General features: G+C 40.4%; 1 protein-coding gene across 11 annotated transcripts in view; it reads right to left on the reverse strand.

Annotated features, from left to right (window-relative positions):
• Positions 1–690: 690 nt before the first annotated feature.
• ANO5 (anoctamin 5) overlaps positions 691–25,953 on the reverse strand; it is a 65,004-nt gene continuing 39,741 nt past the window's right edge. For 6 of the 11 annotated variants that reach the window (XM_083598250.1, XM_083598258.1, XM_083598256.1 and 3 more), the window contains 11 exons: positions 25,821–25,881; positions 24,536–24,687; positions 21,825–21,902; positions 17,433–17,655; positions 16,295–16,464; positions 14,799–14,896; positions 14,035–14,165; positions 11,441–11,646; positions 9,537–9,718; positions 7,876–7,981; positions 691–7,182 (listed from right to left, as the gene is read on the reverse strand). In XM_083598250.1, the coding sequence (XP_083454376.1) occupies positions 6,958–7,182; positions 7,876–7,981; positions 9,537–9,718; positions 11,441–11,646; positions 14,035–14,165; positions 14,799–14,896; positions 16,295–16,464; positions 17,433–17,655; positions 21,825–21,902; positions 24,536–24,687; positions 25,821–25,881 (1,632 nt within the window). In that variant the 3' untranslated portion in view covers positions 691–6,957. Of the gene's footprint in view, positions 7,183–7,875; positions 7,982–9,536; positions 9,719–11,440; positions 11,647–14,034; positions 14,166–14,798; positions 14,897–16,294; positions 16,465–17,432; positions 17,656–21,252; positions 21,328–21,824; positions 21,903–24,535; positions 24,688–25,820; positions 25,882–25,953 lie in introns of all 11 variants that reach the window. The other 5 variants (XM_083598251.1, XM_083598259.1, XM_083598257.1 and 2 more) reach the window with 1 other exon arrangement.

The raw sequence follows: 25,953 nt of genomic DNA on the forward strand, positions 1-25,953 counted from the left end.
TAGAACAGCTTCTGCCATTTCTCAAAGGTACTACAGGTAAGCTACAAGTGGCAATTTCCCTTCCAGCTCACTCTGCCTTTTATTCCAGACACAGGGCTGTCATTCAGTTATGGTTCCTCAGTAGAACAGAGTGTCCTTTCTCCTTTTTCCTTCCTCCTTCTCTCTGGCATTAACTGATTTCCCCGGCTCTTTAAATGGAAGTTGATGCTGGAGAGAACAATGAAAGAAAACCACCCGAGTACACTGTGATGCGGTAACCCTGTGCTACCACAAGTAGCAGTAAGGCAATTTGCTGTTATGAAGGTGAACTGCAGAGGCCACAATGCCTGTATTATAGGGCAAGGTTTGGGATGGAAGGGGAATCTCTGGGCATGGTGCCCATTGTAGGTTTTGGGAAAGGAGTTGAAGGAAACTTATTTCCTACATGGTGCTGTAAATATATTAATTGGCATAAAATATAGAGAAGTCAATTGTCAGCCTTTATACAGCTTTGGTTCCTGTATAGGACACACTTCTTTCCTTTGATGAAGACAGTTTCCCCCATTTCTGGACTGGTGTGGAATTCAGTTTCATCCACCCTGTGAGACAAGGAATTGCAGTGCCTAACTTCCGTCTCCCAATATTCCAACCCCCACAGCAGTAACAATGATCTTGCATGCAACACAGCCGATAGGGTAAACTGCACAGAACTATGGATGTAAACAAAACCTTTTATTAACTGTCAACTTTTCACAGAATCAGTTGAATACATGTAACAATGTATTTACAAAACAAGCAACACACTATTTGCAGACACCTTTTAAATGCCATCATCAGTTAGCTGATTTTTTTTTTTAAGATCCCAGTATTGCACATATCAGCTTAATGATCAACCATCTAACCATAGATATCACTTTATGAGACACAATTTGAATAAGCTTAGACTACCAGGCAAACATCCCAGATCCCCAAATTTAGCTTAAAATTGGCAACATCAGCAAATTGCACTGAAAGCCCAATAAAAACCATCTAGTAAATGTTTACTTAGAAACTTAAAGCAGACTAATTATCTGTAATAAGCAAAGTAGGGAGTGTGGGGGGGTCCCTGATCACAGTCAACCACCAGCACTGAAAATCCTCTCATTACGAACAGTATGAGTGAAAGGATATGGCACTCTTCATTTCACCCAATTTTGACGTTATGGGAGGCATGCTGATATGCCTATTGCACTACCAGAGCCTTGATGGGTTAAAAAATGGAGTTAGATCTCTGCTCTGCTAAGTTAAGGTTGGTATGTATTATAGCATAACTGACTGCTTGATTCAATGTTTGCAGGTGTGTCTGTTTGGAATGGGACCATTGTTCACAAAAGGATACTGCATTAAGCAGAACACTCTCTACATAGTTGTGGTTAGTGATTTGGGACTGTATTGCGTAAGACAAACATGAAGCAAGTTTAATACCAATTACTTGTTTAGGAGTGTGGGAGAATTAAATCTCAAATTCTTCACCTTTCTAGCCTCCTCCTGAAAGCACCAACTATTCAGAGGATGCAGGCAGGCAGATCCTCTTACACTAAAACTTGCATTCAACCCACTGATGTGCATATCTGGAGTGGGGCTCAAGGCTGCAATTCTGTATGCATTTCTTAAAAGAGAGATTTTTTTTATTGAAATCAAATGGACTTACTTCTGAGTACAGAACTGCACAGCACAGAATCGGGAAAGAAACTTGAATGTTTGTTGTCACAAGAAAATTTAAAGCAATTTTTGAAATCACAACTTCTACTTTAAAAGCAAAAATAAAAGTTTGTAGTCCTTAAAGGCATCACAGGACATTTATATACCATGATTCAGGATGCATAAACCAACAATTTACAAATATAATCATTGGATTCATCCACCAGTATACACAAGACGGCATATAATCCATATGCAACAGAAGACTAGCGCTCACACAATGATAAGACAGGGATACGGAAAGGTTAAAAAAAAATTACACAGGTAAGCAGATGCACAATACATGATGCACAATTCAAAAACTCTAAGACAGGAGTGTTATGCACAATTCAAAAACTCAGACGGGGTAGTGCTAGACCACTTACAGTTCTCTGTCAGAAGCAAGGGCACAGAGGCAAACATGCACAACACCATTCCTTAGTAAGTGTTGTTACAAGGCACAAGGGTCCAGTGCTTGCATATGAATTAAGTGAAAATATAACACCACAGCAGTACTTGGTAACTTGGCTCTTTCAGTGGACTAGTATAAAAGTATCTATTGAAAAGGTTCTTAGAAAGCAAAAAGCACTGCTGCCACTCAGACCACAACTGATATAATTCTCCTTGAGTGAGGGCTCAGTTTGTACAAGTTTAACAAACTGTGACTCAAAATGTATCATGCATGGGCACTTAAAGCTGCAGTCCTGTGCATATTTTTAAGAATAAGTCCCACTGAGCAAAATGAGGTTTCCTTACAGATTGAGCTAAGCACAAAGAGGCTTTATCTACATATTTTTGCCTAGAAGTCATAGCCTACAAATTAAAATTTAATCCAACAATACTAAAACAATACTTGGAATTGGTTAAAAGGGAATTGCATGTAAATACAGAACAGAGGATGCCATCTCAATGTTCAAGATTTACAAATAAAACCTTCCATGGGTACAGCTGCCCACCAGGGGCTTAAAATACCTTGTTTTTTTGCTCCCTGCCAGGGTCTACAAAATCAGGCTGGTTGCCTGTGTACCAGAAGTTGCAAGAAGTTTTGTTCTGTTGATATCCTTGCAGACATTCTGGGCTTGTCCCACAGCCTCCTCAAATGACAGGTCACAGTTACATAAGTAAACATGCCACTTCTTAAAAATTTAACCCCTCTCATTGCTCTGGCTGCAATGGGTAGAGTGCATAATAACAGCAGACAAAGCTGTTTGTGTAATCTTCAACTCAACTGGACTTGACAAAACGCAACCCAAGGTACTGTGCAACTACAGCCACTTATTTCATTTACATCTGTGCCAAATCACTCTACAGCTCAGTGTTCAATTTTTTTAAAAAAAAATATCGATTCTACACAATTTAAAATAACTAGTGTGGCAAGCTAAAAAAACACAAATTTAATTTGTTAATACATTTAAGTTTGACATGGATGGCATTTTTTGTCAAGCAGAACTGTGATTTGTTGGACTTGATTTGCACTGTTTGCTGCCTGTTTTACAACCAGTGCAGTTCATTATATACTAACATAAACATATTTTAAATATAAAACTATCGCAAATCCTCCATTTATATTTACAAGAACACTTATAAATAAGCAGCAGAGTGTTTATGCTCAAACGATGAGAAAGTGTTTTTGGCTAAATATGCAGATTTTTTTGGTGACTGCAATGTATCTTTGGCATATCTAATATACACTATATATTATTTGTCTTAACTGTACATCATTTCAGAGGGGGGGGGATGACAGTATCTTAGCAGACTGAGCACATCACAAATAGAAAGAAAGAAAATGTAAGCCAGACCGTTTCAAGATGTCAGAAAGGTTTTGATTCAAAATTTGAGGAGGATGCTAAATTCAGTCTGGTGCTGAATACTTTTTGTCACACCACTCTCCAAACTCTCTTCAAAACCCCATAGGTTATGCACAGACCCTTATAATATATGCACAAAGCAGAGAATGGGCAGTAGGGCAATGGTGACCAAAACCCTGAGCATGGAAACCTTTGAAATTAGGTTCAATAAATAGAAATTGGGCTAACAACTTACATTCTGCAGACAGCACCCTTAGCACCTTAGTTTTTCCTGCAGACCTCTCTGCTGGACCAGCCCATTAAATATGGGGTGTGCATAGGCTCTAAGATTTGCTTTGTATCTGTACATTTTAAAAACTTACAATCTGCTTCTAAGTCATTCTATGCTCTGTTTGCTTCAATCTGTTTTTTCCCCCCGGTTCAGAGCTGCTCTGTATAAAATGAAGCTGTGTGCTCCCGATTTACTATAATGGGGAATCTAAAGTGAATCTAAAAACCTTCCTCCCACCTTTGACCAAAATGGATGAAATTTACATGCCCAGGAGCTCCATCAGAGAGATTAAATCTGCCAAATTGCAGACAAAGAGGTCCAGGGACTTTTATTATTCACTTTCCTCCATAATGCTCTACTGGATAAGAGCAGGGAAATGGGAGTTTGTCTCTTTCTTACCATAAAACAATTAAGTGATAGCCAAGTGGTGCATATTCTTACCTGAACATTATTTTAACATTTGCAGCTTCACAACAGCCTTTCTTTCTGGCTGAGCAAAGAAGACAATTGAGGAGAAAAGTGGCTGCAAGTTCCTCTCTGGGGGTCTGCATAGTTTTGGCTTACTGTGTTATGCAAACCATGCTATTATAAATGCAAACATTGAATTATACAGCACAGAAAAGCAAAGAAACAGAGCAACAGAACCCCAGGAGAGGGCCCTATCTGATTTGGGGGAAGTTACTGATATCATGTGTCAATGAAAAAAAGGAGGAAACCCCCAAACCCTGCAATTCTCATTGTTCTATTCCTGGAGCCATTGCACACCCCTAGTATCTGCATAACCTTCTTGTTTGTTACCCAATATCTGTATAAGTTTCTTATTTGCTATAAGCACCATTCTTTTCTTGTTTTGTTTTTTCGAGACAGATACTATGAATCTAATCTGGGCATTTTGCCCATTAATCTAGCTCTTTTCTTTGCCAAGGATATGAGTATTGTTCCTTCATTGATTGGGATCTTTTACCATAGTGTTTCAAAGTAGATAATTTGCTCTTTTGCCATAAGAAATGAAACCGAAGCACACAAATGTATAAAACAGCATAATCTTTAGCTCACATGCTAGACACAGCCTGGGATATTTGTTCCAATACTTAACAGTCAAGAATAAGCTTCAAAGTGCAAGTACTTTATGTCCAACATGCTTCATGTTTAGTGAATTCAGAATTCAGCAAGTGTTTGTTTCTCAAGGTTCGTATTGCATTGAGCAAAACACCTTGGAAGTTTGCAAAACTTGCTCCTGACCAGCTACTAATGCACAAGACTGAGTTTGAAAGCTGATACTTTCATAATACCTGTGAATTCACTGATAAGATACATTATGCTACATAACTTACACTACTAGCATTTTCACATCTTTTTTTCCTTCACAAGTGCATGTAAATAAGGCACTATGCAGTGTGGGGCAAACTCGGGTATAAAAATGTAGCAAAACTTCAAAAATACTTGTAAGAACTTAAAATTATATAACAAAACACTGCCTGTAACACCTTCTAGCTAAGTCTACATGCACAGTTTATACTAAATAAACTTTATAAATTTGCAAAATTGTCTCAAGACAAAAAAAAAAGGAACTGTTTCTCTTCTTAGCAACATTTTAAAAAACCATTATTTCTAAGCATTGCGGATTTGGCTACATTAATGTACATAACCTTTCATTCAATAAATATTATGAATAGATATTCTGTACAAACACAGAGATCTAGTATTAAGGCATATTCACAACAAATGGCTTTGTTTACAATTTATCCCTGTAGATAATTTACTCAGGGGTTTTGAAAAATATGAAATCATTTTTTAAAATTTCAGAAATAATGACTTCAGATCCCAAATAATACTACTACAATCACAGGTAAAACTCCAGATTACCTCAGTGGATCTGGTCTTGATAAAGTATATTTCCAATTCAATATCATACTAATTTTAGGAAGAATCTGGTCATCTTTCTAACTCTCACTAATCATGTAAGAATAGAGAATTATTTTATTTTATTTTAGGAACTCTGAGGTATAATTCCTTAAACTTCCCTTACTATTTTGGAGAAAATATGGCTGATGAAAATTATTAAGCATAGAAATTACTTATGAAAAAGTAACTGTGGGTTTTAATTTTTGTTAGGTCACTATAGTTACTGAACTGTTAAATCTACAAATATGTTATCTGTGCCTTAAAAATAACCTACAAAACAACCCACCTCAAAAGGTACTGAAAGGTACAGGTTTGTGCGTCAGAAATGCACACATGAAATGTGAAAGATTTTCCAAGTAATGTTCCAAAGTAATGCATGATCAAGGCCAATGTGTGAAAAGTACATGCTTTTGAATAGCCAGTGCTACCTATCAGACAAATACAGATTAGTACTTCTCTAAGTAAGGCATCCAATTTAGTTTTTTGTTTGTCTGATGTTAGCATCTTACAGTAAAGGCTCCCCAAACATTTGTGTACTTGCTGCACTAAGCCCCTTCTGCCTTAACAAGGTTAACTATGACTAGCATATTGGCAGTTCAGATCCCAGTTTCCCCAACTCTGAGAACAGGCAAACAAAAATAGGATTGAACTATAGAGCCATAGGTTGGAAGGGGCCTTGAAGCTTGGTTAGTCCTACCAAGATGATGCATGAAATCCACAGCCACAGCATCCCCACCGGAGTCTGTGGAGTGCTTTAATATCACTTGAAGAGCATGATGAAAAGATACAGAATTCCATTTAGGCTCTAGCATCATCAGTTGACAGTGCAACAACTGAAGGACAACACACCAAACTCTTGGCCTTATCAACTAATAATGATACTAATTAAATATAGGCTGGGTGAGGGAGGAACTTTCTGAGCTTCATTCAGGACGCCATTGCCACACTTACCAAGAACTGTGACTGCAAATGTGGAACATTATGAACTTTTCGCTATAACACACTTAAGACAATTCTAGTAATGAGAAACATACAGTCTTAGAAAGGCAAGGCATTTCAGCAATGTCATGAGCAGATTCATTTTTCAAGGTTCCACAGCAGCAAAGGTACGTAGCTTGTTGATTGGCCAACAGGAAATCCATGTTGATTCTCTCCACTTGCTTCAGTAAAATTGTTAGAACCAAAAGAGAAGCTTTCACGCATATTGAACTGCTCATCTCAGATTGGACAACCAATTTTCACAGGCTGGAATTTCACAGTCAGCTGTTCCTCAGGTTACATGACTTCTGATAACTCCACTCTCCCTTCGGTGGCAATGACTTCCTTTTCCATGCTGGCGGTGGTCCTGTTTTCACACAGCTTCTGCTTGAGTTTATTGAGTTCATACTCATGCAAGATTTTCTGAGTTAAGTACTTCTCACGCTTTATTTTGGCTTTCACTTCAGCTGGGACATCAGGAATCATCCAAGCCACAAAGAATTTAACAATGAAAACAACATGCTGCAAGGCAGGGGAACAATGCAAAAATAGGAGGATGTATGCAAAGAACTATGGAGGCAAGGTATTTCATCAAAAAGTTGTTATTCCCTGTCCTAAACATTTGCAATGCAGACTTTCTAGGCTTGAGCTCTGAGAAAGATGGTTTTGCAAAGTGATGATATCTTCCTACACCAGGCTTCCTCAACCTCGGCCCTCCAGATGTTTTGAGACTACAATTCCCATCATCCCTGACCACTGGTTCTGCTAGCTAGGGATCATGGGAGTTGTAGACCAAAAACATCTGGAGGGCCGAGGTTGAGGAAGCCTGTCCTACACCTTAAAGTTGTGGCTACAAAGAGGGTTTTTTTGGGGGGGGGGGTCAACAATAGCATGCCATGCACACTAATTTCATCAGCTTGGGATGCATTTAGATAAATAGCACAAACTTTTGGGAGGCAAAACAACAGAGGGTTGTTTGCAGTAAAGCTTGCAAAATTCTGCAATTCTTTTATAATCTGCATATATGCAAATGGTATTTGATTCTGGATTTCTGTTTGCAACTTGTAAATCCTTTGTGTTTTGTTGTTACCTTTCTTTTAAAGCTACAATTCCATGAATCACAACAAGATAATTTTGTACCCTCATCAAAACTGCAGTAACTCTACACTGACACTCTACACTGAATCAATTACAAGAGGCAAGGGAACAACTTACCTCCATAATAATGATAAAAGCCATCTTGGCAGCCAGGATGTGCCAGAACTGCATTGTGTGTGCATATTTCCTCTCATGGTCTGGTGGATATCGATAGTCCCTGTACCTGTTGAATACAAACATGTAAAGGTGAAGGGCCACATTCAAAGGCAGACAGATTACAAGCTCAGTGGCATTTACATTCAAATACACCTGTCACTTAAGAAGCCTTTTGATCCTGATCTTAATGTTTTGCTTTATTTATTTCTTTTCAAGACATGGCTCTTGTAACTGGTTCAGTGTCCCTCGTTTGCTCTTTCATAGCAAAAGCAAACTGTAGAGCACATGCTAGCAGAGCTTTCAGCTATCATAAGGTGATGTTTGGCTAGGTGGATCATGGAAGAGCATAAATCAGGGAACAGAAACGTAAAACAAGACGTGATGTAGGAAAGTTGTTCAAACAAAGCACTAAAGCTTAAATGGTACATACAGAAGCCTTGGCTTTAAGGGGAACATGTCCTTCACTTCTACTGTAGATTTCCATGGCACATTTATAGCCAACAGGAACAGTCCTCTTCACATGCAACTCACACAAATGGATAGCACAGATATAAAGAGAGCTGCGTGTATAGCCCCACCCCTGAGGCAATGTGAGTCCTCCTGGCCCCCCTTGAGCAACACCTTCCATTGACAAAAAAAGGCTCCCTCTTCCAGAAGGTATCTGTAAGCACACTGGGGGCCAGGAGGAATTACATGAGCTCTAGGGTAAAGCTAAATGTGTGGTCTTTTACAGCCATGATGCCCCTTTGCATAAGAAACATGCAAAGAAGGCTAATGCTAGAAATGATTCTGTAGGCACCTTGTAGTGAAAAGCCATGTGGAATCTTGTGTGTTATAGTAGCCCCATTCCAAGAGGTGCACTCAACAGGGAATAGGGTTATCAGGAATGTCATAGAGGTAGCACTGGATAAAACAAAATGTTGAATCCATTCCTAGCCGATTACATATGAGTCTTCTTTTAAAGGAGACTGTAAAAGTCTCCATGTGATACAACTCCCCTTTCTCCAAACTCTGATATATGCATTTTATTTTAGGTCACCTCTCCAGGTGAGACAATCACAGAGCTACTACTGAAAACTGTAGTTCTGTGTTGTGGGCCCCCTCTTCCCCTAGTGACATGTTAGAGAAGCAGGTGACATTATATCATTTATTTATTTATTTTAGCTTTTCCTGACCCGCATAACATGTTACTGAGAAAGGTGGCAGGGGGGTTGCCAATATGGGGTTGCAGAGACACCATGATCAGCATCACATCTACTTCTAGAGTGAAATTACTTTAAATTTAAAAGCGAGAATAAGGCAATGAAAGGTTGTAGTCTTTACACTTCCTTACTTCTGTCCTTTGGGCTACATTTGTTCTTTTTTTCCTACTACCGTACTGGTAATATTGCCACAATTACATCTTGCCTTCAAGATGACATCAAATTACATTCCCTAAAACTCCTATAATAAAGCAAATGTCTTATTCTGATGGCTAAAGGGCCCCTCATTTCATCTTATAGAAGGCAACAGTAAGGAGAAGAATTTAATGATCAAGACCAAGATAACTGATTTATTACAGAAATCTACTGCAAAAAAAACACACACAAACAGACATGTAAAAGGGGTTAATTGCAACTAACCTGCAAGTGGAAAAATTTTCTGGGTTTATGTCAGGCCTGTTTTTATCAGGGAAATCTGAGGTTTGAAATATGGAGAGGCTGTCATTAATGTATCCAGACATGGGTGAAGAAGGATCCATAGAGTAGGCATAATAATATACCAATCGAGGGATCATATCAGATGTGAAGGCAACAATAAATGCCTGCAGGAAAGAAGTTGGATTATATGTTAAATGTTTCATTCACAGGAAATGCAAAGAAATGAACAATGTATCTACCTTTGAATACTAATCCACGCACAGATACGAAGGTCACCAGCTGACCTTAAGCCACTCTTTCTCAGCCTAAGCTACTTCACAAGAATGTTGTGAGGATATCGGAGAAGAAGAAAAACCAGGTATGCCACTTCGAGCTCCATGGAAACAGGGATTAAAAAGTGTCTATTTATTGATATATGTAAAAACATAAGAACAATGGTGATTTATCAGATGAAAACCCTACCTAGTCCAGCATCCCATTTCCCACAGTGGTCTATCAGATGGCTATGTGAAGCCCAGAGGTAAGACAAGAGCACTTGCCTGTTCCTATTCCACAGCAACTAGCATTCAGAGCCTCTGATGCTGAAGTAAACCTGGATGTACAACTGGTAAACTTAACTGGAACCATTATTGATCTGCCAGTGCTCTATGATCCTCTGCCAAGGCTCTCTTCCATGTACCTCTTCCATCTGGAGTATGACAATACCTTCAGAGGAGAGGGCTTTCTTGGCAGTGGTTATAAAGCATCCTTCCCAAAGAGGAAGGTGCAATCATTTAAATGCCAGGCAATAGCACATTTTAATTGATTTAATTGAGCAATCATTTAATAGTTCATTTTAAAGCTTTCATCTGCTGCTTTTATCTTTGTTTTTGTATTTCATTACATTGATCTTTTATGTTTAGTGCTGCCCTGAAATCTAACCTGACAAAGCATGGTCCACAATGAAGGCACCACTATGGATGCTTTGCCATTCACACTTCTGCGAAGGTCAGGACGAAAACCAACAATTTATTCCACTTATTTTAATGAAACTAACTTTAGCTGAATTGGGGTCCTGTGCTTTACATATTACAATTTCCCTTAGAAAAAAAGTGATTATGTTGGAGTGCACCAATTAGCACCTTCTTAGAGCTTCGGTTTCCAGGATCCCTGAAGTAAGACATGAGCTTTAAAACAATGTGTACTACCATGCACCTTCCAATCGGCTTAAAATTTTTTACGTACACCCAAGCCTCAGCAAAATGCAGAACCAGCTGTATGGACTCTAATACAATAGCTATTCAAAGAGGCACAAAACAAGGATGCCCACTGTCTCCCTTCCTATTAATCTTGGCTCTGGAACCTCTAGCAAACCGAATCCAAGCAGCCACAGACATCAAGGGAGTGGAAATAAAAGACAGAACCTATAAATTAGGGCACTTTGCAGAAGACCTGATGATCACAACACCAGACCCCATAACACAGCAACCACCCTAACCAAAGAATTCAACACATTTGCAATGGTGTCGGGCCAACAATTAAACATTGCAAAATCTGAGGCCATGTGTTTCAACATACCCCTCATATCCAAAAAGAATTCCCCCCAATCTCTCTCACCACCAAGGAAATATAACAGGCGAATAGAAAGCGAACCCACACAAGTGACACTGACACAAAACCCCACACATACACTGAGTACAAGAATAGAAGCATTACCACCCCACTCTACTCACTGTCCCCCTCCCCCTCTTTTCTTCCCAACCTAATACTGCATGCAACACTAATGTCTCACAACAAATGAAACGGATCTGTAGAAAACACAACTTGAAAAAAGAGACAATGCACATATTTTTGTAAACTAAGAAATCACACACACACACACACACACACACACACACACAACTTACATTTGTGACAACAGACAAGATAGCCATCCCATTCAGAATTTCTTGCCAGACTCCTATGCTATGGGCTTTGGCTGCCACCGGCCTTCTAAACTGCGTTGTAAGCTTCCAAGAATCAACTCGAATTTCCAGGATATTGTTCATCAGAGCAAGTAGTGGAGCCAAAGGAAAAGAGGCCACAAATAAGGTGATAAATCCAAACTGGATAACTACATGAAAAGGAGAGAGAAAAATAAAGGAAAACATCTGTATGAAACCTTAGAGAATTTACATTTGAATTAATTGTGAATAGTAAACATACATATCAGAATATTTGTGTGCAGCTGTGGATGCAAGTACATGGTATGAATCAAAACAAATGTAGCAAGTATTCCTGGGGAAAAAGTAAGCCTGTTTTTACATTTAAGGACTTAATTCAGAAAAAATGGTAGTTATTTATTAAGAAAAATAATACAGAGACTGAAGATGAAGAGATCAATTCCAGAATAAGACTGAAAATCTTTTCCCTGAAGAAGAAAAACCCTAACACAGAAAAGGAAATTCTACCTTTTCCTTCAAGTCTTTCACTCAGAGGCTGGAAGCCAACAACCTTCCAGATGTTGCTGGACTACAGCTCCCATCATACCTGACCATAGGCCACACCGACTGGGGTTTATGGGAGCTGGAGTCCAACAACATCTGGAAGAGCACATGTTCCCCACTCCTTAGTTCTCATGACCTACCATAGTCTGCAGTCAATCTTAAGCATGCATGATCAAAGCAATGGCATAGTCTTTCTCTCCGCCTCCACTTTCTTCCCTTTTCTTGGTTGATTTCCCTTGACTGAATTTTAGATTGTAAGCTCCTCAGGGCAGGGTCTCTGTAAGTGCCATGCATACTGTTGGCATGGTAATCACACTAAATGATAAACCAAGAGTTTGTGTGACTTTAGCTGTGTTCCAGCCCCATCCCTGGCCTAAAAGCCTTCATGGCAGTAGTGGCTGGTGTGGCAGCCATCAATGCTCTCCCAGCTTCCAAACACAGTATGTTGCTGGCACTTACAGGACGGAGAGAGGCTAGGAGCATGGTGCTATGCAGTGGACCCAACCCACTGCTGTTGCCATTATGTGCCTGCACAGTGCCTAGTTTGGTGCTGGGAGGACAGTGGTGCCCCACCTAAGGCACGACACTGGCCGCTACAGCTTCATTGAGACTTTATTTCCTTGCAAGTCACTGCCTCTCCATGGCTGTCAAAGTGGGCATGGGTGGGAGAGAAGGGCATTTTATGAGGTAATAAAATTTTAAATGGGGAAGAAGGGGCTACGATTTGACAAGCTGCCCAGTGAGAATAGGATAGGGTCTAAAAACAGAATAATAGAATGCATATTTACCTTTACACTATAATCTTCTCTGCCCCCCAGCTTTAAATTTCCATTTGGTAATACAGGTGTCCCCACTCCACTTACGCAGGGGTTACGTTCTGGGCCATCATGCACATAAGTGAAATTGCATAAAGTGGGAAGCACCCTCTAAAATGCCCTGAAATGCTCATTTTTCCATGCTTTCTAGCTCCCTCTCATGCTCTCTCTCAATTCAACTCTCTCTTCAACTAGTGTAGAAGCTCTGGGGCCAGCTGGAGGCTGGAAGATGTGTGGGGAGGCTGAGCAGCCTAAACAAAACCCAGCTGTGTCTCAAGTCTCTTGGGGGCTTCTTCCGCCCTCACTCTTTGGGCTCTGTGAGGGTCTCCTCATGAGCAATGAGGACTCTCTCCCGCCATTTCCTGGTATGACTCTATTTAGAACATGGGAAAGTGGGGAGATGCCTGTATGGTCCACAACAAATAAAAAAATATTTCGCTCTATGGTGCTTTCAGAAAAAGAGAAAACCCAAAACATACTTTATTCATTACTGCAATGAATACCAACTCAAATCAGCACGTCTGCTTTTAGTTTCTTAAAGGCTAGCACACAAAACACAATGTAGCAGCCATAACAGCACTATTTTAGAACAGATTTTCTTGCAAGCTACCATATGCCATCTGTTGGCTGCTCTGTGAAATCACAACAGCTGTTGGCTTCTTATCTTCTGCTCTCTGTAGTCATGCTCTGTTTATGTGGTAGCACATTGTGACAGCAGAAAGTTCATGTCTTTCACTGTACAGAATGGGTCAAACTGCAGATACTGCTGTGTTCAGATAAGGCAGGGGTTTAAGCCACATGAAGTCTGTGCTGAAAGCTCACTAAAAGCAACGTAATTATTGTTGTGAGGCACAGCACTGCAGCAAAATTTTAGAATATTTTTTTTTAATGGATATTCTACATTTTGTACCCAAGAAGTTGATTCTTTTCCAATACTTCACAGCTTGGCAGCCAGAAGTTGTTACTGTTTATATAGTGCCATCTATATATAAGGTGCTTTACAATGAAAAGCTTTGACAGGTCCCTATTCCTAGGGGACAACCACTGCAAATGCATCTATTAGTTCACATAGTCTTTCAGCCAAGAGACATCAACTGAGGAATATGTATTAGCTCCATTCAATTGCACGGAAGAAAAGCAGCTGTCAGAAACTTAAAAAGCTCTATACAGAGGTATTTTATAACCATTCCTTGTGCTTACCCATTTCCAAGTACTCATAGAATAGGCCCAAGGCTCCAAAGTTCTGCAGATCATGGTCCTGCTCCCATCGACTGTATAAATTCTCAGGACTGCTACTGGCTTTCCGACGGCCCCACCAATTCCGGATCCAGCTGTGGGTTGGGGTAACAGAAAACACAGGATGGGGCAGGTTGCATAAAAGGTACAGCATTGAAGTCAGAATCATGTCCCATATGGTATGACACCAAAAGTGTTTACAAAGTATCTCTCCCATAAAGAAGACTACCCAGGGTTTAATACAGGGTGGGAAAAGTCCAGATTACAGGGCCACTGTAGTTCTATGTGGGTGTTCTAAATCACACAACACACACAATGCATCTCTGCAGTCAAATCACCTACCATCATCACCCCTACTGTTCGCACACTGGGGTGAAAGTCTGAAAAGAGGAGCTTGGCTCTTTGTGTGTATGACACTGCCATGATTTGCAACCCTGATCTCACAGTGCTCCAAATCAAAGAGAGACCATGTGTGTGCAGACACTCCCTCCTATAGCACTGATTCTGGTGCCTAGGAATGCTCCCTCTTTTCCAGTTCCATAACCATTGCCTACATTTTAAATAATTTTCTCTCATCCTGCAGTAAGAAGTTTCTGCAACCAAAATTTATATTGTTATGCCTTTATGCGCTTATTGCGTACACTGTTGAGATGCATAACGCAACCTATTCCTCTCTCTTACTCAAACTTACTCAAACGAAACTTACTCAAAATGAAGGCATCACTTACGGTACAATAGCCTCTTGGATGTTGCCCCATATCTGTTTGCCAGCCATGATAATGGTAAGCTGTGTTGTCAGCTCTATCAGGCATCCTGCAGGATCACACTAATGAAACAAGGGTGGGGAGAGTAAGAAGCAACACGTAATTGGTCTTTCCCTTGAAAACCACAGTGTTAAAGTAGAAGACAGGAACTCTTTACTAAGTAGTAAAGAAAGCAAAAAGAAAGAAAGCAAAACCACATGGGTTTAACTCTAAAACTGCTTACCTACAGAGCAACTGTTCTTGATTATGCCTAGAAATTAAACTGACTACAGCATTCACTATACTCCTCAACCTTACCCGCGAGTTGATATCAAAAGCTAGCAGAAAGTTTCTGCCAGAAAAAGAGAACAGCAGGACCAAAAAAGAAGCTTTCCAGGGCTGGGCTTGCCATATTTTGTTTTAGGAAAACTAAGGCAATGAGAATTGGTTAGAGAGCTGGGTCAGGGGTGAGAGGTTGAATTATGTGTATACCAAGTATTGATGTAAAGCACCTATTTTTAATATTAAAAAGCCAGCAGCCAAACATCTGACTGGCTGTTTCAAATCAACAGGTGACCCCTCATTTCTGTTCCTGGGCATGTGCAGCTGTCTTCTGTGCCCAGCCTCCCAATTTTACTTCTGTCAGGTTCCTCATTCTCTTCTTGCCCACATTCCTCTGGACAACTCAACCCAGGGAAGTAACCTGTTCCAACCTTCATTTTCTAAAGTTCCATGGATTCTCTTGGGCAGCAGGCCTTCTTTTCAAGTTCTTGGCTCCTGCCTTCTTCTGCCCTTCCTCCCATGGTCTCTCTGACTTCTCTGTCCCTTTCTAACATCTGAACACCTCAACTAATGGCAGCCAGAGACTCAGAGGAAGGGAGCTAGGCTGACTTGCTTCCTTTGCCTCAGACCCAGTTAGGTGTACAGAGTATTCTTATGCAGAGAAGGTATATCCCACTATTTACTTAAGGTCAACTTCTGAGGAAGCCCCCTGAAAATTTATCCATCACATTTTGTAGGGGCAATTTCAATGATAAGGGAACAACAGATTTCAGCCAATCAAATCCAGAAGCTCTTTCTCCTACCCCTACGCCTGTCATTAGAGCGGCTTAGTCTGTCGGTGGCACTGTCAGCACCATCAGAAAATCCCTTAATACTATATAAATTTATGATTTGGGAAGAAAGGGAGAGACAAAGTCTTAACGTCACAATGAGAGACATGACTATTGTTCTCAGAGAGCCAGTCTGTTTCAGCAGTTTACTCTTGAGTTATATAATGCAAGGACCTTTGTTTGCAAATAGCACATTCCAAAACAAACACTGACAAACACAGACAGGCATCTTCTACTGCATCTTATGTACATTTGTGACATTTTCCTGGCTTTTTATTCAGAATATTGTGCTGTTTTATTGGCCTATCTTTACAAAAATGAGGGTGGTTGGCAATTACTTCCTTAATTCACTGAAAAATGACCCCATACCTCTTCATTTCTCCAGCGATCAAACATGTATGTGTAGTGACCTGGGTACCCCACAAATTTCCCTTTGAAGAAAGCCACGTAGAAACATGAAGAATAATAGTTGACAAACTGAAACAGGAACATCTTCATGGTGAGTCTGTTCTCGTATTCAAGGTGAGTTCTTGGGATCTCTGCAAGGTCAACAAAATAAACAAGGATTTTTCTTTTCTTTTCTGCACCATGCACAGCAAACAAGGCTACAGCAAACACTGACAATTTTGAATTTGGCTGAAGCACTGCAGAACTATTAGGTATGAGTAAGAACAGGGTTTCCAAAAGAATACTGCAAGACCATTCACTGCATTTTTATGCCAGCAGAGGGCAGCAGCTATAGAACAGTGAATCGAGTCTATAGCCTCTCTATGCAAGTGACAGGACTACTGCAGAATTATTCCTACAGGTGAACAATTAAATTCTTTCACATTTAAAACACATTATAATTATTATTTCCACTGTGGAAAAATGAATGCAGATTAAAAATTTCCATTTGCCAGCTATAATTGGGGATCATCATCTTAGCTCAGGAAGCACTTATTTTAGGATTATTCTAAATGCGTCATTATCCCATTATTTACTGAAAAATTTATCTGAACAACAAACATCACTCTAGTGTGGTAGTTAATGACACAAATGGAATTCGTGGTCCAAATCTTAATCGTAAGGTTTGCAAATTGTAATAAATGCTCACATAAGCAGCCTACTCATATGAAAAATGTAAAATCTGGAGGGGCGAGTCAAGAAAAATGTCAGTTGTGGATGGTATATTATTATGGAAGGGGAGAAACACTCTTCCATGAGTTCCCTACAGTGATGTTACACTCCTAATAAGTAGTTATTAGCATGGTCAAGCCAGCTGCAATAGTGTACAAGCTCTTCCTCATAAAATCACAGAGCTAGGATGCAGCTGTGGATAATCTAGGAACAAAGCTACATGATACAGAGGGAGGTCTCAAAAACAGTTTCCCAGGAATGCTAGCCAACTTGGCCAGATGGAAAAATTGTATAAATATTCAGCTTCTGGTTGCCAATAAACTCAGCATTTCCACCACAGGGACAGAAACATATCCCTGACAGTTCTGTCTTTATGCAACATACCTACCCATATCTGTGATCCAGATGGCTATCCTCTCATACAAGAAATTCAGTATCATAATGATGACAAAATTCAGGCATGAAGCAGTGACCGATGTTGCCAGTTGTGGTGTCAGGATACCTTGAATAGGCTGCAAGGTTTGTGCATTCTCCATGATGCTGGCAAAAGCAGCATAGACGGCAAGGCGGTAAACTATCACAGCTATCATACTAGCTATGATCAAAAAGATCTGAGAGAAACCACAGAGGTTTAAGAACAATGACATCATATCAGAAACAGCCTTTAATCCTTTATACTATATAGCAAGCATGGGGAATCCATGGCCCTCCAGCTGTTGATGGACTCCAAGTCCCATCAGCCCCAGCCAGAATATCCAATGGAAATGATGGGAGTTGTAGTTCAGCAACATCTGGAGGACCACCAGTTCCCTAACTGTACCATATAGGACTCTAAGGGCCAAACTACACATTGAGAATAATAGTGTAGTATGGCCCCATCGGGACTGTATCACTTCAGACTGCAAGAGGGAGGATGTGTTCATCCAATGTATTCTTCTTGCAAGTAAAACCCAAGTACATCAGGGTGAGAGCCAAGCCAGACCCTATCCACCTGATGCACTGTTATTTTTGTGTCTTTCAGTTGATATTTGCTACCAACAGTGGTGTGTAATGGATGTGATGCTGTGATAGTTCTGCATCTACCTCCAGGGTCAGTTTCAGAAAGCTGCAGTGGGGAGCTTCTGCTCAACCACCATGGCACTTGTGTCGTAGAGTCCTACATGGCTCTGTTTTATGCCCCCATGCTCTTTCTCAAACTGCTCAGTAAGGTAATCTAACCTAGATCTATTTCTCTATGTCATGTGAGTCAAGTGAGGCTCAGCCAATGCCTGGATTTGGAAATGGACAGATGAGGGTCAAGACTGAAGCTGAATCCTGACAAGACAGAAGGACTGTGAGCAGGTGATTCTTGGGTCTGAGAGACAGATGTTCAGTGTGTTCTGGATGGCACTGCACTCCCCCTAAAATAGCACACATGGAACTTGAGTGTACTCCTTGATTTAACATTGCCACCTGATGCCTTAGCGGCCTTGTCTTTTAACATTTTTGCCTGGTTCTCCAGCTGCATCTGTTCCTGGCCAGAACCTCTGGTAATATCCTGGATGGTTTAGACACATTATACATAGGGCAACCCCTCAGTGTTATACACAGGGCTGCCCTTTAAGACTATATAGAAGCTTCAATTAGTGAAGAACTCAGCTGACACAATTTTAACTGGCTCAGCCCAGTTGATTCACAGTATTCTGATTCAGAAAGAATTATCTTGGCTACATGGTCACAACTGGGACCAGTATTCAAGATGGTGATATGTACTTGTAAAGTCTGAAATGGTTTGGGTCCTTTTCTGCAGTGGTACTCCAACTCTGGAACACCCTCTTCAATGCTGGTAAGCCTTTTGCTGACATTGTAATATTTCTGGTGCCTCTTGTATTTGGCCAAGCATTTCAAAGGCCTATGTTTGCTTTTGCTTTTGTAGCTTTTCCTGCCTATTTGTTTTCAAGGTTGGTTGTTTTTAATTGTGTTTGTGTTTCGTATAAGTTATTGTTTATGCTTATTGTACATTGCCCTGGAAACCACTAGATGAGGGGAAATTTAGAAATAAGTAGAATAAATGTAGTCATGTCTTCAGTCTAAAGTGGTATAGTCCCAACAGAGCAGTAATATTGTCTTTTTCTGCTTAGCTTGTCTGTTAGTACACCAAGCAAAATCATGCAAAGCACACTAGTGGCATGCTGTTTCAAAATCCACCAATACTATGTTACAATTTCATTGCATAGATATGGTAGCATTATAAACATTTGTGTTTATAACACATTATCCACATACTAAAGATCTCTCAATTTTTTTCTGTATTGAAATAGAGACAGTAGAATTGATCCAGATGTAAATGATGCAATCCAGAACCCAATTTCTCCAGAGTGTTTTGGTCAATAATATATGACTACAGGTTATAGGGAAATTTTATAATCAAGCATTTGAACAATTCAAAATAGGGCAAAATTCCCTTGGTCTACAGACAACTACAGAGACTGATTATCTAGATCTGGTTTCAAGCCTGGTTATGGAACAGAGGCTCTGTGCAAGGAGAGTGTATCCCTGTTGACTCTGCTAGGCATCTTGACAGCTTTCAGTCCATCAAACATGGTATTCCTCTGGACCACCTTGCAGGGATGGGACTTGGAGGTACTATTTTACAATGGCTCTGCTCTTTCCTGGAGGGACTCCTGCTTGACACCTTGGACATTGGCCTGCAGAGTCCCTCAGTGTTCTCTTCTGTCCCCTGTGCTATTTAACATTTACATGAAACCACTGAGAAAGGTTGTCTGGAGTTTTGGGGTACATTGTCACCAGTATGCTGATGACCCAGCTCTATTTCTCCTTTCCACCAAAATCCAAGGAAGCAGTCTCAGATGCAAACCCGCGTGTGTCATCTGTAATGGACTGGATGAGGGTGAACAAATTGGAACTTAATCTAGACAAGACAGAAGTGCTCTTGGTCAGTCAGAAGGCAGAACACGGAATAGGGATTCAGCCTGTGCTTGATGAGGTAACACTTCCCACGAAGACACAGTTTGGGTGTGCTCCTGGACTCCAGACTGAGCATGAATGACCAGGCTTCCGCAGTGGCCAGGAGTGCATTTGCACTGTGCCAACTGCACCCATTCCTTGAGATATCTCAATTGGCCACAGTGACACATGCCTTAGTTACCTCCTAATTGGATTACTGTAAAGCGCTCTAGATGGGGCTGCCTTTGAAAAGTGCTTAGAAACATCAACTGGCTCAAAGAGATATGATCAGATTATTGACCAGAGATAATTATAGGAAGCATAACCCTTTAGGGAGCAGTGGAACAGCTCCACTGTCTACCAGTCTGTTTCTAGGCACAATTCAAAGTGGTGGTTATGACCTTTAGACGCTACATGGCTTAGGTCCAAGCTACCTGAAATAATGTATTCCCTCATACAAACCTGCTCAGGTTTTGAAATCTTCAGGAAAGGTCCTTCTCTTGGCCATGCCACACTCATATGCATGGTTGGTGAGGACACAGTAAAGGGCCTTCTCAGTAGCTGCTCCCAGACTCTAAAACTCCCTCCCAGGAGGAGCTAGACTGGCTCCCTCCTTGTTGTTCTTTCATCAGATGGTAAAAACTATCTTGTTCCAACAGGCTTTTGGGAACTGCTTTTAATGAAAGGGCTGGTGACATACCATTTTTACTGTAACTATTTGCTTGTTCTAAACATATTTAATACACGTATATAGTTTAATTCTATCAGTGTTTAATTGTTTTTTAATTATTATTTTTCTATGTTTTTAGTGATTCTTGTTTTTATCTGCATGCTGCCCTGAATCCCATCAGGAGAAAAGGTGGGGTTTAAATAAATACAATAATAATAACAACACAGTCAGTGGCATCTCATAGATGTCATCTTAAAAGTAGGTTCCATTGAATTCAACAGAGGTTATTCCCAGGTATGTGGGTATAAAACTGTAACCTGTCACTATATTCATCATCATGAATAATGGACAACTAAATAAAGTCAATTGGATTGATTTGGCAGAAGAGAGAGTTATGGATTGTATGCTATACGATTCAGTGTGTACTTTGCATGACACTAAGAAAGAAGAATGTTAGTTACAACCCCTTGTAGCCAGAAGCACAGAGAGAAAGATACCAACAGCAAAAGCATTAAGGCATGTTAAAATTCAAGCTTAAAAAGTGATGCGTTGCTTGTTATGCATTACAGTGATGATTCAAAAGGATGCTCACCCAGAACAACACTGTCGTTCCCGAGATGCAGAATCGTATAGCCTGGCTAGTTAAAGGCAAGTAAGGCTCCAACTCCTGAAACAGTCAAGCAAGCACAGCACATTTCACCTCCCGCAGACATATTCTTACACTGAACACTGCAGAAAGCAACTTCAACCACTGTGAGAAAGCAAACACACCCCAAGAAAATAGTTTTTACACTCCCAAGGAATGCATGATGTAGCACATTTCATCTTATGGGAGAAAGACAGAAATGGAGGAGTCCATATGTAGATGAGAAGCCAGTCATCCAGAGCTTTTAAGACTTTGCCAAATTTACAAGACAGCCAGAAGGCCATTTTTGTTTTCCTTCTCTGTGATCTTCTGAACAGAAGGGAGTGAATGCAGTTCAGTTTCCAATATGCCCAAATTACATGACAGGAAAAAAATATGTATGTTTGGATTGGACTAGCTATTGCTGTTAAGTGTTGTCCTCCATTCTCTCAGGTCTTTTCATTGCTTTCCCACTTGAAGAAATGGCTCTTTCATTAGTTGCCACTCTAAGCTGCTGAGTTCACGCAGCCCTGTCTTACCCAAAACAAAATTCCAAAGTACAACAAGCTCAGTTTCCCATAGTCATGTATGCTCTTCCTCTTAACCAATTCTAATTCCTAGAATAGCAGACCAGACAATTTAAATAGCAGTAATTAAAGAACAGAAAAGATTTCACTGTACCACCATCACCTGATACTAGTGCTACTCATGTCTGCAGCTATCTAACCAGGAAGCATCCAATTAACCAGAGTTTCTCATTTCATCCAAGCCAGGAAACTAGGGTCACCACCATCAGTTTAAATGCAATGAGAAACTATGGTTAATTGGAGACTTCCTGGCTTGATTGTTGCACAACACAAAGGGAAGAATGGAAGCAATTTATAACAAAGGTAAATGGTTATGTCCAGGCCTTAAGGCTAAGGCCTATGCAGTAGTAAGCCCTTTGCTGCCTCTCACCTGTGAAAGCCAGTGGAAGGAGAGCAAATAGAAGGAATGACAACAGAGAACTGAGCACATTTCAAACCTGGCATCGCCTCTGGAGATGTCTGAGCTCAGTTCAAAACTGGCTTAAGGTGTCTTCCAGAAAAGTGTTGTTCAACCGCACACACTCCTCCCCCATTTTGAAGTTCAGTACCATCATAAGTAATAATCTCCATGAGAGCAGATCATAACCCACTGTGACCTAGCTTAATGCTTTAAGATTGATTACAATGTTGCTAGACCTGCGAGTTAATAAAGAGGGCACAATTCTGATATAAGTCTATGGAAGTGCAAAATGACCGGTGACCAGCAAAAGTCTCAAATTAGTGTAAGTAACAATGAAATGTAGTTGTACAGTTGAAGAATATCAGTGTTCTTTTCAATCTGCAGATATAATCTTTAGAGCCTCAGATCCTTCACATTTTCATTGTCTAATGTAACACAGCAAGAACATTCAACTATAATTTGGTTAACCATTGATTTCTTTCATATCTGGACTGCTGACAGGATGTTTACAGATTTCTGTAACCTAGAACCTTGACAAATAGATAATAGATGATCTAAAGGAGAGGGAACAAGGTTTTAGCTTTCTTTTTTTAAAAAAAATGTAACTAGGAATTAAAGCAAGTGACTTGTAATGATCAAACACATATTTAAGAATGTCAACACATTTAGACTTCTCATTCTTCATGAGCTTCATGTACAAAAGGAAATATCTAAGCTAGGATAGATAATAATATGTAATATAAATCAGGATTCCTCTAACTTGTAACTGTGCTCAGAGGATACCTTCATTTTGTCCCAAAACATTTTGCCAATCCATTGTAAAGATACTGCAAAATCATCAACTTGCTGATTCTAACTGATATGTTTTATTTCCTTTGCTTTAATTTTTTTTTTTGTACTTTCTATTTTCCTGCAGTTGAGCAGCTTTGACGGAAAGGCAGGATAGAATTTAACAAATAAATAGATACATTAATATTACATCCAATGTAATCACATTAACACCAGAGAATTGTTCCTTAAAGCACCAGAGTTCCATCATAAGGATCAGGCTTAGTGAAACAGACATTTATTGCATCTGAAGTAGAATTGTAGCCATTTTATCTGTTATTTTCCCCCTTTGGTTTAGCTGCCCAGAAACTCACCGCATGCAGATAAAAGCTTATCAGCAATTCAAACACTCAGAAGAAGCACATGCTGTAGGACCCTAGGACTGTGTTGCTCCAGAATGCAGGTGTGAAAACTGCATATTTGAATGCATCCACATCAAAAACTACCTATACTTAGAGAACAACTGTTTCAGGAAAAAGGCTAGGTAGAAGCTTTCCATGTTCAGTATTTTTGGGGGTATGGGATAGCATTCAAACATGCAACTGTTAAGCTGTATTCTGAACCAATATAGTCTCAAGGAGAGCAACATAAGCTTTTTTTCCTCAATGGTTGAACCAATTCCTAGAGAAGAACAAATCAGTTAAATTTGCCCTCTTGAGCTCCTGCCTTTCCCTACTGGAATGATATATCTTCTTCTTATTTGGCGATCACTTGTAGCCGAGTAAGATTGTCTTCCATAAACACAGTTTTAACAATGAGTCCGTAAGTGATTGTGGATAACAGCATTTGGAGAAAGCCTGATTCTTTTCAAATCCATTTTATATCTGTCATTGGATCCCATATATTAACCCTAAGCACCAGCAGTTGATTTGCCACCTTGTTCTGAAACATTTACAGAATTATAACTTTCTGGACCCTGTCAGAACAACATGCTTGTGTAATGTTCTGGCATAATTCCTTCTTAAGCACTTAAGACATGGCATAAAAGGTAAAGGGACCCCTGACCATTAGGTCCAGTGACGAATGACTCTGGGGTTGCGGCGCTCATCTCACTTTACTGGCCGAGGGAGCCAGCGTACAGCTTCCGGGTCATGTGGCCAGCAGGACTAAGCCGCTTCTGGTGAACCAGAGCAGCGCATGGAAACGTCGTTTACCTTCCCGCCGTAGCGGTACCTATTTATCTACTTGCACTTTGACATGCTTTCGAACTGCTAGGTTGGCAGGAGCAGGGACCGAGCAACAGGAGCTCACTCCGTCGCGGGGATTCGAACCGCCGACCTTCTGATCAGGAAGCCCTAGGCTCAGTGGTTTAGACCACAGAGTCACCCGTGTCCCACAAGAGATGGCATACTTGGTCTTAAATACGCAATGGGTAACTGGAACTTATGTATCCCCCAACCTCCATGTGATTTTTGTCTTCTATTGCTCAGGTTACCTGCGTTACTGGATTCTTCCTTTTTTGAGTACATTTTGCTTCATACTCTGGCCTCAGTTGGAGTTGTTGCTGTTCCTCCTCAAAATCAACTAGATCCCATTCATATTCAAGTCGAGCTTGCCGACGCTTCCAGAACTCCAAGAAAAGTGTGACTGCAATGAATAGAGTATGGTGCAAACAAAAATAAGAATAAGAAATGTCTAGTAGCAACTGAGCAAAACCAACATTCCCAGATGATACTTTCTCTATTATCTTTGTGATGGATTTGATGTCTATACAGTACATCAGTTACATGAAAAACTACTGCAGATTCCCTGGAGAAGCCATTTCTCATTTTGATGGAATTTTTGGAGCTGTGACAAAGTTAGTCAGATTCATTACTGTCTGCATATTTTTGCACATTGAGGGTTGTACCACTCCATGGGATTTGGTGTGCTTAATAATATGGAAGCGCTGTTCAGTTCCACTGAAACAAATAGGACCCAAGTTATCTAAAACATGCTTAACTTTCTCTGGATCAAACCCAGTGAATTATTGCAATTTACATATATCATTACAGAATGATATTTATAGCATTCATACTATACTTACAGAGGCTGAGATCTAGAGTTGCTCACCCAAAAATAAAAGCAACTCCAATCCAACAAAAGTAATATCTGCCAATTCCCCCTTTCCCCTGCAATCCCCCCATGTCACCTCCCACATAGTTCAGAGCTGAACACTTGGGGGGGGGGCATGTGGCGCTGTGGTCTAAACTACTGAGCCTCTTGGGCTTGCTGATTGGAAGGTCAGCAGTTTGAATCTGTGTGATGGGGTGAGCTCCCATTGCTTTGTCCCAGCTTCTGCCAACCTAGCAGTTTGAAAACATACCAGTGCAAGCAGATAAATAGGTACCACTACAGATGGAAGCTTTTCCATTGTGCCAGAACCGGTTTAGTCATGTTGGCCACATGACCCAGAAAGCTGTGGACAATGCTGGCTCACTCGGCCTGAAACGAGATGAGCGCCACATCCCATAGTCACCTTTGACTAGACTTAACCATCCAGGGGTCATGTACCTTTACCTTTTACTTTATGTTTACAGAGGGATTCATGAGGGAGTCGTAAGCTCTCCCTCTTTCCCTTTCTACCAGAAGGAGCATCCCATGAGTGAACAGTCACTCACAGGACCAAGTCATAGTCCTGTTGTCAAAAGTGCCATTGACTTGCATGCACTATGAGACAAAGCTAAAGCTGACCCACATGGCTTGAGTGTTATTTAAGTAGCACTAACAAATATACTCACCCCAGATCCCCATAAAGATTGCAAAAAAGAGGGTCGCCACATTATCAAACAAATGGGAGTACTGGGGAAAAAACACAAATTAATAATTTGAATGAAAACAACCATGGAAAAGCTATTTTTTAAAAAACAAAAA

This window comes from Podarcis filfolensis (genome assembly GCF_964270895.1).
Source record: "Podarcis filfolensis genome assembly, chromosome: 1".
Lineage (NCBI taxonomy): Eukaryota > Metazoa > Chordata > Lepidosauria > Squamata > Lacertidae > Podarcis > Podarcis filfolensis.